This window comes from Fomitopsis serialis, assembly GCF_022376445.1.
Source record: "Fomitopsis serialis strain Sig1Antser10 chromosome Unknown B0H18scaffold_38, whole genome shotgun sequence".
In the NCBI taxonomy this organism is placed as follows: domain Eukaryota; kingdom Fungi; phylum Basidiomycota; class Agaricomycetes; order Polyporales; family Fomitopsidaceae; genus Fomitopsis; species Fomitopsis serialis.
Genome location: NW_025954998.1, coordinates 24,891 through 40,027, shown reverse-complemented (window position 1 = coordinate 40,027; position 15,137 = coordinate 24,891). Strand labels below are relative to the sequence as shown.

General features: G+C 54.3%; 6 protein-coding genes across 6 annotated transcripts; 3 read left to right on the top strand and 3 right to left on the bottom strand.

The window, feature by feature from the left end:
• The first annotated feature begins 1,534 nt into the window (after positions 1 to 1,534).
• B0H18DRAFT_1010465 (uncharacterized protein) lies at positions 1,535 to 2,309 on the top strand. The gene is made up of 3 exons (XM_048028915.1): positions 1,535 to 1,763; positions 1,821 to 1,975; positions 2,081 to 2,309. Exons 2-3 carry the CDS (start codon positions 1,827 to 1,829, stop codon positions 2,253 to 2,255), a joined length of 324 nt encoding a protein of 107 aa, XP_047892762.1. The 5' UTR covers positions 1,535 to 1,763; positions 1,821 to 1,826; the 3' UTR covers positions 2,256 to 2,309.
• Positions 2,310 to 3,619: 1,310 nt separating this feature from the next.
• Positions 3,620 to 5,598, top strand: B0H18DRAFT_393728 (Formate/nitrite transporter). Its single transcript, XM_048037906.1, has 14 exons — positions 3,620 to 3,674; positions 3,729 to 3,932; positions 3,995 to 4,131; positions 4,235 to 4,277; positions 4,341 to 4,407; positions 4,463 to 4,516; positions 4,578 to 4,632; positions 4,685 to 4,766; positions 4,818 to 4,850; positions 4,922 to 4,948; positions 5,011 to 5,038; positions 5,091 to 5,140; positions 5,196 to 5,221; positions 5,278 to 5,598. Exons 2-14 carry the CDS (start codon positions 3,819 to 3,821, stop codon positions 5,498 to 5,500), a joined length of 939 nt encoding a protein of 312 aa, XP_047892761.1. The 5' UTR covers positions 3,620 to 3,674; positions 3,729 to 3,818; the 3' UTR covers positions 5,501 to 5,598.
• Positions 5,498 to 6,019, top strand: B0H18DRAFT_1010434 (uncharacterized protein). Its single transcript, XM_048028914.1, has 2 exons — positions 5,498 to 5,549; positions 5,607 to 6,019. The coding sequence occupies exon 2, from the start codon at positions 5,663 to 5,665 to the stop codon at positions 5,882 to 5,884; it is 222 nt and encodes a 73-aa protein (XP_047892760.1). The 5' UTR covers positions 5,498 to 5,549; positions 5,607 to 5,662; the 3' UTR covers positions 5,885 to 6,019.
• On the bottom strand, positions 6,007 to 7,945 carry B0H18DRAFT_1010432 (acetylornithine deacetylase). Its single transcript, XM_048028913.1, has 6 exons — positions 7,914 to 7,945; positions 7,765 to 7,860; positions 7,219 to 7,711; positions 6,962 to 7,163; positions 6,405 to 6,904; positions 6,007 to 6,337 (listed from the first exon to the last, which is right to left on the bottom strand). The coding sequence occupies exons 3-6, from the start codon at positions 7,687 to 7,689 to the stop codon at positions 6,161 to 6,163; spliced, it is 1,350 nt and encodes a 449-aa protein (XP_047892759.1). The 5' UTR covers positions 7,690 to 7,711; positions 7,765 to 7,860; positions 7,914 to 7,945; the 3' UTR covers positions 6,007 to 6,160.
• Positions 7,946 to 8,597: 652 nt separating this feature from the next.
• B0H18DRAFT_1094984 (protein-tyrosine phosphatase-like protein) lies at positions 8,598 to 9,846 on the bottom strand. Its single transcript, XM_048032399.1, has 2 exons — positions 9,494 to 9,846; positions 8,598 to 9,442 (listed from the first exon to the last, which is right to left on the bottom strand). The coding sequence occupies exons 1-2, from the start codon at positions 9,572 to 9,574 to the stop codon at positions 8,804 to 8,806; spliced, it is 720 nt and encodes a 239-aa protein (XP_047892758.1). The 5' UTR covers positions 9,575 to 9,846; the 3' UTR covers positions 8,598 to 8,803.
• Positions 9,847 to 13,431: 3,585 nt separating this feature from the next.
• Positions 13,432 to 14,739, bottom strand: B0H18DRAFT_877621 (dihydrodipicolinate synthetase; the record flags this gene model as incomplete). Its single annotated transcript, XM_048040571.1, has 5 exons — positions 13,432 to 13,722; positions 13,777 to 13,963; positions 14,019 to 14,109; positions 14,171 to 14,536; positions 14,637 to 14,739. 5 exons carry the CDS (start codon positions 14,737 to 14,739, stop codon positions 13,432 to 13,434), a joined length of 1,038 nt encoding a protein of 345 aa, XP_047892757.1.
• Positions 14,740 to 15,137: the final 398 nt, after the last annotated feature.

Below are 15,137 nucleotides of genomic sequence, written 5' to 3'. Positions count from 1 at the left end.
GAGGCTTTCAGGATACAGGAGGAGCAATGGCTGGCAGCCGAGAAGGCCAGGGTCCCGCCCCCTTTGGTTCCAGTGCCATTGGAAGAGCAGTCGCCCTGTGCTACGCCGGGGTTTCACTGCACCAGCATCCGTTCGTGGCGCCGTTTACGCACGAAGGATGCAGACCACTTGCGATGGGCCACTCTGTGGACGGCCTTTGGCGATATTGGGGTTTCCAAGACGTCCCTCAGCCGGTCGAGCAAGAACTATGCTTCCTGCAATGCCAGGCCCTATTCAGTGCGTTCGTAGCCTTTGGAGAGTAGCCATTCCATTAATCTCATGGCTGATCACAGGTTCGACATCGTGCGGCAATGCCCAATATCCCATCACGCAGCTCTCAAGAACCCAAAGATCACAGTCCACTTCCGTCACGGTGCCACACGCCCGGAAGTAGAGCCTGTGGCGTACACATCGTCCGATTACCAGGACATGTATATCGTGCTATGGGCTGCAAAGCTTCGCACATTACACTCTGTGTGGTACGCCGCAGTCATGTTCATCATGGAAGCATCCCGATTGATGATTGCACGTAGGATGAGAGCACACTGGCAATGCCTGCGAACACAAACACCAATACGGCGGACAACCATCAGGTAAGTTTCATTGACAATGTTTCAGTGCTATTCCCAAGCCATTCCACCATCACTGCGTGTCTTACAAAGAAGCGCAGATGTCATGGCTCTATTCTGAGCTGGTCATACCTCCGTCAAGCTGTTGCATCTTCCAAGGTGGGCAATGCGAAGGACGCAGGGACCGTGACGCGTGTGGATAGCCCGCTGGACTATAGGACTTGCCGCTGGAACTCGACTGGCTTGCGGAGACTATCGACACGGTTTTCGAGTGGACAATAGTCGCTACACCACAATGCTCATTCTTCTACACCTGTACGTGCATATCATTCACCGTCACTTGCGGCTACCTGTGCGAACCTGGATTGACTTCAAGTTCAAGACTCAGGCAATGTTCGCTCACCCGCTCCAAAGATCTATCCGATGAACCCCTGGTTTCTGTCTGCATGGCCTGCGTGGGGTCTGCCAATTGCACGAATGCTCAGGTTCCCAACTCCACTTTTAATGGGTGAGTCTTAATGCATAATGACGCCTTCGCCACACATCGTGCTGACGTGCGCACAGCATGATGCTTCACCGACAGCGACTGAATGGGCCGGTAATGTTGTGAGCAAGTCTTATGCCAGGCTGTTACCTCTGTGGCTTCGCGGGGCCCACGACTAGCGAGTGGGCACTGTAGCATGCATTCACAACCTTCATGGGACCTACGGTACTAGTGGACTTGCGACCACCATAGTACTACGTATGAAACTACGTACAATCTCATCACTATATTGCAAGTGTTGCAACACTTGAAGCAATGTCCGTACTGTCGCATTGTTAAGGTCAGGCCGCCTGGTCGAAGACGCGACGCGACGCGCAAGTGTATATCACGTGCAACGCGTTTTCTGCCACACTCAAACTCAGCTGGGCCAATCGCAACTTGAACTCGGTTCATCACAACTGCATTCGAGTATTCGCAGAACCTTTTTCATGTACATGTGCGACTGCCATGGTTGACAGGCATGATCTTCCTCCTTCTCGCAAGTTTCGCTCGTCGCCAGGTCATCTGTGAAGACTCGGATAGCAGCTTAACGTGGGACGTGGGCGTAACTACTAACCAATCTAGTTGACGGCCCAGAGCATCCAGGAATCATCATCGCCAACAATGTCGATGTGAGTGGATTACTTCTGTTCTTGCCTGTCAAGCCTTTGCCACTTAATGCATATCAGGGCATCATGCGTTTGACGACGCGCATACATAGGATCAGCGTTGCTTGGGTTCAGTGTCATACATGTCCCCAGGCCGTGCGCACGATGATTCTCCTCATAGCTTCGGTCTGCAGAGGTGCACGAAGTCAGAAAGTTCCTGGTATCCTCGGTCATTGGTACGTCGGTGATTGTCTATCATGCATCTGTCTCATTGAAGCTCAGCGTTTATAATGGTCCATGACAACCTGTTCGAACCTTTATACATTGGCATTCGAGGACAGTTCGACGGCGGCGTCTCGTCATATCAATCCCTTCTGTCTAGTCGGGACAATCGGTGATTGTTGCCCCTCTGATAGCACATTCCCTTCGTGCATGTCACATCTATCTAAAGCGAGAGCGTTCGAATTTCGCCGTGTCAGTTTGAGTCCGCTCATGGTAGACAGCGCTGATATATAGCAAGAGATGTCCAGAGGCGTCCCAGATGCGTAAATTTTGCCGGTGACAATACATGCTCGATTGCGTTACAATTGAGCGCTGGCTAGCGTGTGCAACACCTGGCTATTACCGTTATGCTGTCGAGGGGCGCGAAACTTTCGACTCATCAACCAGGTGCGCCAACTTCTAACTCGGTCGATGCTACTCTGCTGATCATGACACCTCGTGGAGAACAGACTCCCAAGCTGAGCCGTACATCCTGTCGAAGCGCCGGGGCGCACATCGTTGATGATCATAGTGCGCTGCCTCATAGTAGCGCCTTCGTCACGGTGCTTACATGCCGTGTCTCTTTGCGTAATCTCTCTTCTGTTTGGGTGGCGTACCTCGTGTCCTGTCATCATGCAAGTTGGGCTGAAACCATTACTTGTGAGCGACCTAACCTTATGAGAGAACGCTGATCCAGAAAAGAGTTCAATAGACAAACGTTATGCTCATATCTATGCATCCGAATCTCTCCTGGTGTCTGCGCGGGCAGCTCTTCATTCGTCTCATCGATCATCTCGACTTCACGTTCGTCGAACTGCCCGAGACGATCAATGTCTGCACTCATCTGAAACGACGTCGCACGTCCATGACCTTGCCCGAGCTGCTAGCTAATCTGACGAAGTTAACCATACAACTGCAATGCACGTTCTATTTATAAGCAGTCGTACTAACCGACCTTGCGACCGCCACCATTCTTCTGCGAAGTCACCGGGTATTGCACATACACACTGACGTCGGCCTGCGCGGGTCTGAGGAAGATCGTGTGACCGACGAGCGTTGATAGACATACCACGGTGAGTCATCAATCATCTTCGGATAAGTTCAGGATGGAGTTAACAGACTGGATCACTAGGTTCAGAAACTGGGAGTGGACATTGAGCGGACATGTTCGTACACGGTTCTGCTATACTCTTCCGCGAGACGTTCGAAGGGCGGCTGCCCTGGCTAAGAACACAGGAAGACTCTGGAATGGCGCGTGCCAAGACACCGGTAAGAGGATGGCGTTCCCACAGGACTTACAAACAATCGAAATCTGAGATCAAGATCCTCCATTTCCCCACAAACTCCCCGCATCTGTCGTCGTTGGTGAGTGTTAAGTTCTTCTTCAACCCCTCCTCGTTCGAGCTTGAATCGCAACCGTGCGCACAAGCATCATTGGAGGCTGATTCGCGGACCTGCTAACAAGCGGACCTGAATGCGACGCGAGGCTGCGGCACTACAGCTGCCGTATGCGGATGGGATGTGTAATTGGCCTGCTTCCCGCGTCTACAGCAGGACATTCCCATCTGTTCGTGCAGTCCGGTATCGACACTTGCCCGAAATCTGCACCCAAACGATCGGCTCCGTCAGTCCGTGGAAGCATGCGTTACGGCATGCGCTGAAAAATCTCGGACAGTGAGCGCTCTCCGTCCCCCCTACTTAATACGGGCCTCTGACCCTGACGCACAGTCGAGGCACCTCGCTCCCATCCACTTGCTGTTCCACGGTCCCATCCGCTGTCTCCCAGCCGTTTGGCAGTGAATCCCAAGAACAGTCAACATGGCCTCCCTTGATCCCCCCAGCACTCTCATGCCTGCCCAGGTCGCTGCGGCCATGGTCGAGCACGGCATCGTAAAGCACAACACTCGGGCTGACAAATTGTTTCTCAAAGCTGTGAGTGTACATTGTCCCCGACAGCGAGCCCAGACCACGACAAATGCGTTTTCGTTACCCAGGTCCTCGCTGGTGTTATGCTGTCGTTCGGAGGGGTTCTGTCCGAGATCGTCTCTGGTGGCTCCGGAGGCATCAATGCGAGCAACCCCGGTCTTGTCAAATTCTTAGGAGGGGCTGTTTTCCCAGTTGGCCTCGTAATGTGAGTGAACCCTGCCTATCTCGCCCGCCGCGGCGCGGGTGAGCGGCAAACTACTGAATGGGATGATTGGCGCGATAGCTGATGCGCGGTTCCCGGACACTAGGATCGTGCTTCAGGGACATGAGCTGCTCACTAGCAACATGATGGTCAGTTAACATTCGATGGCTGCCTTGCAGGGAGACGTTAAGGCAGACAACGTGCACTACTAGATCTTTTCGATGGCCTGCCTGAAGGGCGCAGTCCCATGGTGGGGACTACCATTGAACTGGCTGATTGGTGAGCGCTACAGTGAACAGAGTTCTGGGATAGTGGTCTGATGCACGCTGAACAGTGACGTTCGGGAACTTGTGTGGGAGCTTGTTCTTTGCAGCCGTACTGGTGAAATGTCAGTTAGAGCGTAACCTTCTCTCCATTTGATTTGCTTCACTGAAAACTATTCCTAATAGACAGCGGCATCATCTCGACAGAGCCGTACATCTCTTATGCTCAGGACTTCGCCTTGTAAGTTGTCGCGCGGAATGTCAGCACTGTATTAACATGCTGGTTATTACAGGAAAAAGGCAAAGGAACCCGAATGGTACCAGATCTTCCTCCGCGGTATTGGATGCAACTGGCTGGTTTGCGTTGCAGTCTGGGTACGTCACGCAGAGCCTCACTAGTCCATTTTTAGCTGAACACTTTTACAGCAAGCCTCCGGTGCTAAAGACACACTGTCCAAGGTGCGAGGCTCGTTGTCTCGACTCGTGTTAACGATCTTATGGTGTGTGTTAACGATCTTATGGTCAATCAGATCGTAGCAATTTGGATTCCCATCATGGTGCGCGGTCTAGAGGCTCTGTGCTCATTTGGACACATGCCTGATTGTGTTACGCCCAACAGATCTTCGTCACGGCTGCCTTTGATCACGGTGCGTACGGTATGCGACCACCCGTCGTACTCTCCATCTAACGCACGCGCAGTCGTCGCAAACATGTTCTCGATTCCTCTTGGCATTCTCTTCGGCGCGGACGTAAGCTCATCTATCTTGCCAATATTGACCGACTTGTCAACTAATTATATAACAGTTGACGGTCGCTGAATACATCAGGAAGTCCGTGTCCAACCTGTTAATCACTCCTCACGAGCCTGTACTGATCGTCTATCCAGGTCCCTGATCGCTTCCTACCTCGGAAACATTGTTGGTGCCCTGATAGTCGCCCTACCCGCGACATATTTCTACCTCGGGGACTGGCGCGCAGGCGGCCTGCGCGGGGTCGAGGAGGGCGAAGTGTTCAACACTGCCAAGGACGTCGCTCGCGATGAGGACAGCTCTCAAGGGGGGAGTGCCAAGGCGAACGAGGAGGCCTTCGAGGTGGCGCATGCGCAGTAGGCTCGCGGCACCGACCTCAAACGTCTAGCACGCCACCTTGACAGATCTTGTATGTTAATCGTCATTTTGTGTAGTATACATCCATTTCTTCTGTGCTCTTTGCAAGCTCCCTGCTGGCGAAACTCCCTCGGAGCCTCGGAACGAATTTTGTTCCGTGCGTCGATGCGTACTGTTCGGACGCAGCTCGGCCTACGATCTACGGTGGCAGTGAGTGTTTTCCCGTGCTTCTCTTCTCTGGATTGCTCAGTGATGATGCTTTGCTTGGTGAATGTGTGCGAACGATATGGTGAGCCTGAGAACGAGCTGACGCAGCCCCGTATGCTAATCCTCTCGTATTGCACCTGCCAACTGGGCGTACTTTCGCTCACTTGTGCTCACTTGTAAGACAGAACCTGGAGACAATTCATCATAGGGGATCGAATGCGTGGGATGTGGAAGCGCTCTACATTTGTGGTTGTCAGCTTGAAGTTGAGTAATATACATAGGTCGTGTGAGCTCGAGCCTCGAGCGATGTTTTGTCACACTGTGAATGTTTAACGTCGTCAGGTGATTGCAACGTTTACAGTAAGCAGAAGCATTGTGTCGAGCATGCGACCTGAGCAAGATGACAAAACTGCGCCACACTGAGGTTGATTAACTACCTCCTGTTCCAATACAATTCTACGCTTGTTCTACACCGAGGAAGCTGGCGAAGGCGAGAGCCATGACCTCCATACCAACGCGGAGCTCCTTCTCTATGTCTATGCTCTCGTCGGCGATATGGGCTTCGGAAATATAGCCCGGACCATACACAATGGTGGATTGTATAGGCGGCGTGAGGCTATGGACGGGGAAGCGCTGCAAATCCATAAGTTAGTATGAGAATCACGGCCTCTTGAGCCACAGAATATCGCAAGCTCCTCACTTGATCGTCGCTGCCAGGCGAGCACACGACCCCGGCTTCTTGACCGGTGACTACCTTTATGGCATCTCGGAAGACGAGCGAGATCGGGAGGTTTGGGTCGACCCAGGTTGCTTCGGTGTGGTAGTCTTCCTTGTACTCGTAGTCCAATTCTTCGAATCCTGGCGTCTTCTTCATCGACTCCAGGACGTCGAAGATCTGTTTCCGCGCATCTGCAAGCGTCTCCCCTGGGACGAGACGGCGGTCGAAGGAGAGAACAGCGACGTCGGGCACGGAGTTGATGTTCTCCCCGGCTTGTAAAATGGTGAACGCCAGAGATGGGACACGCGCTACTGGCGGGATAACGTTGGCATCGCTGAGGGGCGCCAAATTGGGCGAAATCGTGGTGGTCGCAAGATGTACGAACGAACATGCATGATGCAGCGCGTTGACGCCAAGGCCAGGCATGGATCCATGGGACAATCGGCCCCGAAATGTGATTGTTCCCCAAATAGTGCCGCGGTCTGACGGAGGGAACATGAAACTTCTCTTGACAAGAGAGGTGACAGGGAAGAACCTACGTCCGCAACACACATTGGTTGTGTTCAAGGGCTCGGTGATGACGATGGCGTCAATCCTGTCAGCCCGGATGTATCCATTATCGACGAGATAGCCCATCCCGGCATTGTGTACGCCAGTCGTTTCTTCGTCAACAACCCCAGATTGTTCGATGTTCCCTTTCAGTTTCAGCCCGGCTCTACGGATAGCCTCGACTGCGAAAATCTGAGGTGACGCTCGTGAGTATCTGACTGGACTTCTGAAATACGATTGTCAGGACCTGAGCAGCGATCCCACCCTTCATGTCAGCGGTACCACGTCCGTACATTCTGCCGCCATGCACCTCGCCGCCAAAGGGTGGATACTTCCAGTTCTTCGGGGATCCTATCGGGACCACGTCGAAGTGGCCATTGGCGTGCAACGTCTTCCCAGATATCCCTTGAGTACCGGACAATCTGCCTATGACGTTGACGCGTGGGAGGCCTGAACCCATGGGTGCGAGAGTCGATAGCTGGTCTGACGGCACCTCGACATACTCCACAGCGTACTCCGAGTCCAGTCTAATGAGTGTGTCGCCGATTAGCTTCGCGCACTCTGGGTAATTCTTCCCTGGTGGGTTCGTGGTGTCGATTCGAATTAGTGACGTGAGGAATTCCTGGCACTGGGGCAATACGTCCCAGGTCGCCTGCTTAATTGCAGCTATCTGTTCCGGCGTTAAGGTACGAGAGATCGTGTGCGCTGCTTCCGCCATGCCCGAAATGCGTAGAACAGTACTACGCAGAAGAGACTGTCAGAACTGGAGCGAGAATATGCACAAATCACGCACTTTAGATGTTGTTTAAGGGGAGAGGGGTTGTTGCCAACCAACTCAGCTGCGTACTGCAGCTATCGCACGAGCCCCGGACTCGACAACAGCGGCTGACTGTGCCTATCAGCCCCGCAGCTGATTTCAGTATAGTAAAATGAGATTAATACTTCGTTCTTGGTTCGGGATCTCTCGAGATCTTGACCCCTCAAGGCCTTAAAGTCGGTACAAAAGTCTCGGAAGTTTCAAGTCGAACCATTCATTGCCACGATCTTCAAGTTCTGCACGCTATTACGCGGGATAAGTAGTGGAAAAGGAGTAGCACTGAGGTACACTGGCAACGCACGTGCTCTCCTACATGTGTGTAGCCTGGCGTCTAACAACCCGGGGCCCAGTAAGTAGTACGCTGGCCTGTCTACGCATACTAATATACTGATACTTTAGCTTGTCTATAGAGGTCGTTCACGCACCGCCCGGTGCATGTAATCAACCTTTAAAAGGGTTTCCATTGAAGTTCGACGTGTCCTGAGTTCTGACCAAACCATCCCGGCATTTACTAGTCTCAGATGATAGCGCGTGTTCGTCCCACTGTGGGGCAATGGTGTTCAAGTTGTCGGGTAGTTTTGCGATGAACAGTGCACTTTGATCCAACCGTCTTCGCGGACAATACGAGTAGTGCATCGTCCAATGAAATCCCGAGTAGAGGTTGTAGACTCGTCCGCGACGTGCCTTCAATGGCTGCACCGTCCAATGACTGAGGCCATGACCCCTTGAAGCACGCTGAGACAGGAAGCAATGAGCACGCGAGGCGAATACACGATGTTGCAAGAATAACTGACCGTTACGCTGCCAACCGAAACGATATGTGCTGGGTTTCAAGATTACCTCTCCGAAAGACCGACATCTCACACTGGCTACATCATCAACGAGATACGCTTACAAAACTTCCTGTAATCGGCACGCGATCATATGGCAACACGGCGTGCACGCGTGAAGGTTCGAGTTGCAACGTCAAGAGTAGTCGTACACCGTCAGATTTCGGCTCCTTCAAATCGTGTCTCTAGCGCCACTCCTGTATCTTCATGGATGCGAACACCCTTTGCACTCGCTTTGATTTCTCTTCCCTCGCCCTCAGAATCCGCTCGTAGACCTTGAGCTGTTGCATGAATCCGCTATTTGGCCGGACAATCTTGCGCCTTGAAACAACATGCCTAAAGGCGTCGTCCAGTGACATCCTCCTTGTCGCCATGAGGAACGCGATTGCAACGCTTGCACTCCGGCTCATGCCCCACACGCAGTGTACCATTACCTGGCCGCCGCGCTCCAACGCATGCTGGATCCAATCCGTGATGAAGTCAAGGTGACCCAGTAACCCGGCGGACCTCGAGTCTTCGATGGGAACGCAGACATGCTGCAGATTCTGCCAGAACCGCGGGCAGTCCTGCTTGAGCACGGAGACGACGTGCGTGACCCCTAGACCGCGGTGGACGGCAGGCGAGGTCGCGGTGTACATGTCGGCGACGAAAAGACCCGGTATTATCTCGCTGTACTGCGGATGGAAGTCGTCTACCGGGGTCTTTTGTATGCAGGTGGAGCGCAAGGCTCGTCGCTCGAAGTAGTCGTCGTCGAGCGTGAGGGAGCGGATCATCGATACGAGGGCATCAGCTTGGGGAGGGGACGGCTTGCGCGTGTCTACGTTCTGGAACCGAGAAATCAGACACAGAAACCCCCGGTAAATACTCCGACTCACGGTTGGTACCGGCACAACTTGCGCATCTCTAACTTGGATGTGCAGAGGCGGGGGCATAAGCGTTGTCATCGTGGAGGTCATGGTGTCGTCTGTGAAGGTCAGAGCATTGTCTGCAGGTTGTAAATATTATAGGCTTTGCGGAAGCACGGATGGGCGGATGTGTCGTGCGCCCAGGCGGGTAGTCCAAATCGGGCGGATGACATACGGTAGTCTGGTTCGGAACCAACTTACTATCCGGGAACGTCTGACCCGCCTCGTTGCTCGGACCGCGCCGAGGCAGTCAGACTCAAAACTCTGTTTGAGACTTCCGAACCGGGCGGCGTCAGCGTCCATGATGAACAGGCACACGTACGAATGTCGTAAGGAGGACTCCAGTTTGGTGGCGTCTGTCTCCCTCGTGTTATGAGCGAACCTATCGGTGGTTCAATTGACCCCGCGTATTACTGTCAGAGTGAGTGGGGCGTGTACGAGTGTCAAAACAGAGCGCAGAACCTCGCCGTTCGCGCACGTTAGGACTGAATTGCTGAGCGTGGTGGCATGAAAGAATCGGCGTGCTGTCTGGCAGCGAGACTCCAGTTCTCCCGAAGTGTGCCGGGAGCAGTTGTACGGCCTGCGTGAACAAGCGGACATTAATCCACGGGAGCCAGGAGGGAAGGCTGCGCCGAAGTCACGCACATCCAGGATTCAGTGTCAGAATTGGAAGAGCCACTGGTGAAGCAGTTTCTTGTCCCCTTTGTCCGCTTTCAGTCACATGTTTCCGTGCCACCGGAACGGCCACTTCGGTCGAGGTTTCGAACTGGACCAGTCATCTCGACCTGGCTTCCCCTCCCCCCTATACCAAACTACGGCGGTAGACCTGCTCTGATTCCCCTTTGTTGCGCAAGAACACCAAAAACGACAAGCGATCTGCGGAAACGCCATCGAACGCATCCAATCTCCCGACCTTGTGGTCGCCACTTATCGCTGATCAGCTCGCCTTTCACAGGGGAGCGCATGCACGTCCACTACTGGCTGGTGCTGTGAAACAGGTGAGCCGCATGCTTGGCACCGCGAGTATTAGGGGGGATCCAATTGGAAGGAAGAGGTGAGGGTGAGAGGGTCGACTCGGAGGATCTCCTCGCTGCCTAGTCTGATCAAGCATGCCTCGCACAAGCATGCCCTTGAACGACCATGGGATCGAGGGTCAACCTCGGTGGCAATCTTTGCGGCATTACAGGGATGTCTGTCTCTGCTCGTGGAGCGGCCGGCGGATGACTAGCACATCAAGTGCCCTCGCCGCACCATGCACGTATGGTCTCTCACCGGCCCGATAGTGCGCTCGCAGCCTCAGCGCGGAAGACAACCAGTGGACGATGCAAATCGATATCGATGCTTGTGAGGCGGTGTTTAAACGTTTGTGATGGTCTTTAGCCCGTTCACAATATAAGAGCGAGGCTCTGGCAGAAGAGCCTGCACCTCCCTCGGACACAACGCCCGCCCACATATCGCCCACCCGACAGAGCACCTCGACGCGACGGTGTCACTGAGGGCAACCCTGTTGCTCTGACCGTCCACAGTAAGTCTGTGATAGAACATCTCGACACTCCCACCCATTAATGCGCTGATCGTCTACCAGCCGACATCATCACCTTTGTTATGCCCACCCCCCAAAGATGGGTAAGACACCCTCAGAGCTGATGGACACCGTCTCTTCAAGGAACTAGCATTGCCATCGCGCCAACCTCGAAGGTTTGACTATCGCACACTGGTCTCGATCTTCCTTCTCATATGTACTGTGCCGAGAACCTTCATGGGCACTCGTCACAATACATACCATGAGAATGGAAGATTCGGGACCACGGTACAACGCTCCAGCTCTCCGCCAAGTGCAAGGTAGTGTACCATGGCCCCGATTCATATGCTCTCGCACTTCAGGCATTGGCTCGACTACCCCCGCTTACGCGGTAACGGTGCATGATTCGAGCAGTACATCTCCGAGCATCGTCATTCATGATAACTGTACTCACGAGCATTTTTGTCTGTGTTAGATCCCACCGGCAGTATGAAGGGCCCGGGAGTGGCATTCTGCCCGTGCGCACCCCTGCATCGAACGTACGTCCATATCCATAGTCCTCGCGTCCGTCGAACTTGGTTACACGTGGACATCTAGGACCTGCAAGCAGACACATCACGACGTTTCGAACTCTATTCCACCACCTGGACTGGACCTACCAGTACCACGCGGATGTGCCGCTATGCCGCAAAACGTACCGTGGCTACTTGCTGGCGCGCCAGAGACTTCGCCCAGAACGCAAGGAGTATGGCAGGAGAGGAACCGTTCATAAGGTTTGTTCGCCGCTCTCACCATCGTTAGCGATGCGATACGAGCCCCGGATCTGAATGTATCGGCGCCTTTACTGCCAGTGTGTCGAATAAAGTTGTCGGCGCCTTGCAATCCGCAAACGGCGCAAAGACGAGTTTTTCGCAGCTTTGCGCCAGTCAGCCGCATCTCTGAGTCGTCGTGTCACGTCAATGGCATCGAAGATATTATGAGGTATCGACCAGTACAAAGTGGCGACAACAAGAGCAACCGACACAGCGGCACAAGAAGCTCGTACGTAAGTTCGCGGCAGGATGATCCCAACTTGTCCAGGGTCGCCGGTGACTGTCACGTCTCGCCAGTCATGTTAGCCGGGGATCTCAGTCTCATTCTCGACTCTATACACCGCCTGGCCTTCAAATGACCTCCTCTGTCAACAGTGAGCCCCTGCTGCAGATTCTGCGCTGGCACTCACCACCATTGATAGTACAGGCGACGCACATTCCCGTTGCTGTCATCCCGCGATGCGGCTGACTGAATCGTTTCCATTGATCACGGCGCCACATCTCGCGGTATGGTGTATGTCAATTGCTCGCTGGGCATCTCGCGCTTTAAGCTTGAGTTGATTTTCAAGTGTTGGGCTGGATGGGAGATTTCGTTCGGTCAGGAGGACACGTCACACCATGCAATAGGTCTGTCGGGTCGTTGCAAATCGCACCCACCATTGTGCGGTACTGTCTCAAGCGGCCGTTTCCCGATCTTCAATGGCATTCACTTCAGTAATCTTGTGAGCTCCAGACCATGTACTTTCTCTACGTTCATGCTGACGCCCACGGACGCGTACCGACGACTCTCAAAACACAAGCACGCAAACAAGATAGATTATCCCGTTGCATCTCTTCAGTCATGCAACAACACCTTGTTTTACGACATCGCCAGCGCTGGGCGTCCAACACTCAATCATCTTCCTTTTCGGTGAGTCTCAGCACCCGGCAGGCAAGCGGTTCCTGGTCAGAGTTCTCCCATCATGGCCCTCCGAGGGGTTTGCGTCTGTCTCCAAACCGTCTCCACAAATCCAGTCACTAACTTATCTATGCTCAGCGCGGATCTTCAATGTTGTGCACGGCCCGGGAGCAAGAGATTGACCTTGTTGAACTTTCTCGCGCAGCACGGGACTCACATCGATTGTTCAACCCCGCATCCACCTCGACCCCGCAAAGTGACCGGCTTGATGCATGTGAGCATACGGTGAGCATAAGCGTCCCGGAACCACTGCGCGTCACGCAGCTGAGCTCGCATCTACCGACTCGCAGGCTCCGGAAGAGCTTTTGACGCTTACGGATTTCAGCGGTAACTCCGCGACTGAACCGACGCAAGATCCGCAAGGTCGCATGGGCAGCGAGCGGACAGAGCTGGACAGTAGTACGTATAACCTGGCATCAGCATCTCCGCGGTATTACATACCCGTGCAGGTCATTGATCATCATGATGGGATACGTCAAAGAATACATGTCTTGTACAACGAAATACAGTGTGTATAGCGCGCCTCGTATCTCTCCATCTCATGCGTCTCGTTTAAGTCGTATATCGGCTGCGATCCAGCCCACGGACGTCCTGCGACACATCGTATCGCAAACGTCTATGGTGCACTCTTGCCGTTGAGTTCTCGCTCAACCTTCACGATATCCTGGACGTGGGGATGTGCCCAGAGCGCCTCAAAGGCCTCAGGCTCGATGGGCGGGAGGGGTTTGCGCGGGAGACCACCATAGCCGTACAGCTTCTCCATGAGAGCCTTCGTTCCGGAGATGCCTGCCTTGGCAATGGTGAAGTCTGCGCGGGCAGCGATGCCCTGGAGGCGTTGGGCCTCCGGGAGGAGTGACGGATCTTTGTGGACGGCCACGGTCAACTCGTAGAGTTTGACGAGCGTGTACTATGAGGTGATCATGAGGGACCGTTATCAGCACAGCTGCAGGTGACCACTCACGGGAGCGACATTGCCCAGACCGGTGATGGCGCCATGCGCGTTGGCATACGATGCAGGGAGGAGGAAGTCGACGAACCCGCCGAGGACAAGGAACGGAGCGTTCGCGTTTGTCCGGGGATACAGCGAAGAGAATGAATCCTCGGAAACTGTTGCGCAGATCCGCGTGAGCTTACCTACGTTTCCGCAGCTGTTTGAGTTGAGTCAATAGCTGCTTTCGGAGAGCAAGGACACATTGCACTGACGTGAGTTTCACACCACAAAGGTTGGGGCACTCTGCTGCCAGTTCCGTGATAGTATCCGAATCGAGGTCAATGCCTCCGCTCGCACCAGGGTCTGACAAATATCGCGTGTGATGAGTATTGCTGGGTGAATCCGCAACGGCTCGGTCACTCACAGTTGTAGATGATCACAGGAATAGGGCTCTTCTCCGAGACCTCCTTGAAGAACGCCTTCTGCGCCTTCTTGTGACTGCCGAGCACGCCGGCGAAGTATCCGCTTGTGATGACGATTGTGTAGTCCGCACCCGCTGCTGCAGCCTCCTTGCACAGCTCGACCGTTTCACGCGTACTCCCTGTACCCGTACCAGCGATGATCGGCATCGTCTCGAAGCCTGCCTCGTCCAACGCTACCCGCGCAGCCTTAATGAGCGCAACGCGCTCGCTGTGCGTCAAGTGCACGCCCTCGCCCATCGACCCAGCGAGCAGTGGGCGCACGCCCCCCTTGGCCGCACGCACGACATGTTTCGCGAGTGTCTCGAGATCTGCGCAAATATGGGTAGGCACGGGGCAGACCGATGTCAGCCTTAGTCCCCACCAAATTACGAAACCAACGCAAAGGAAAGGTGGGGAAAGTGAACGCACCGAGATCCTCCGTCTCCGGCTGGTAGAACGTCGGGATTGGGGCGAAGATGCCGGGCACTAGAGGCCGTACGACGTGGTGGCCGTTCGCGGTTCCGTTCTGCATGACTGAAAGAGGACGGTAGGCGAACGGGGAGGGAGGTATATGACCGGGATTTGTGCATCGGCAGCAGGTACTTATGGCGACGGAGGCGACGGGGGGCCCAAACGGTCCGCCGGGCCGCCTCTCACGGTGATATCGACGTGCGGTATTTCCCGGTGCCGGGCCGAGCATGCCCTGGGCGCTCGATGGTGCAAGCGCCCAGCACAGAGCCGAGATGCGTTTCAATTTGGATGTGCAGGCCATGCGCAGAGCGGGAGTGAATGGACTTCACGCTGCATGCATTTTGAGTCGCATGAGAGACAAATTGATTCGAATCACTCGCCAGAATGCAATTTGCACCCGCTACTCGTCGCAGACGTCGGGGACCCTGTATCTCGGACTCGGGCAGATGGAGGACGACA

Bases quoted from the DNA above. Each gene is read 5' to 3' on its own strand.
- B0H18DRAFT_1010465 (XM_048028915.1), top strand. From the start codon at position 1,827: ATGCGTTTGACGACGCGCATACATAGGATCAGCGTTGCTTGGGTTCAG. The intron at 1,976-2,080 runs GTACGTCGGTGA...ATTCGAGGACAG, and splicing joins CCTGGTATCCTCGGTCATTG to TTCGACGGCGGCGTCTCGTC.
- B0H18DRAFT_393728 (XM_048037906.1), top strand. From the start codon at position 3,819: ATGGCCTCCCTTGATCCCCCCAGCACTCTCATGCCTGCCCAGGTCGCT. The intron at 4,132-4,234 runs GTGAGTGAACCC...CCCGGACACTAG, and splicing joins TTCCCAGTTGGCCTCGTAAT to GATCGTGCTTCAGGGACATG. The intron at 4,278-4,340 runs GTCAGTTAACAT...GTGCACTACTAG, and splicing joins TGCTCACTAGCAACATGATG to ATCTTTTCGATGGCCTGCCT.
- B0H18DRAFT_1010434 (XM_048028914.1), top strand. From the start codon at position 5,663: ATGCGTACTGTTCGGACGCAGCTCGGCCTACGATCTACGGTGGCAGTG.
- B0H18DRAFT_1010432 (XM_048028913.1), bottom strand. From the start codon at position 7,689: ATGGCGGAAGCAGCGCACACGATCTCTCGTACCTTAACGCCGGAACAG. The intron at 7,164-7,218 runs GTCCTGACAATC...GCGTCACCTCAG, and splicing joins AGGGTGGGATCGCTGCTCAG to ATTTTCGCAGTCGAGGCTAT. The intron at 6,338-6,404 runs GTGAGGAGCTTG...ATGGATTTGCAG, and splicing joins CGCCTGGCAGCGACGATCAA to CGCTTCCCCGTCCATAGCCT.
- B0H18DRAFT_1094984 (XM_048032399.1), bottom strand. From the start codon at position 9,574: ATGACCTCCACGATGACAACGCTTATGCCCCCGCCTCTGCACATCCAA. The intron at 9,443-9,493 runs GTGAGTCGGAGT...TCTCGGTTCCAG, and splicing joins AAGTTGTGCCGGTACCAACC to AACGTAGACACGCGCAAGCC.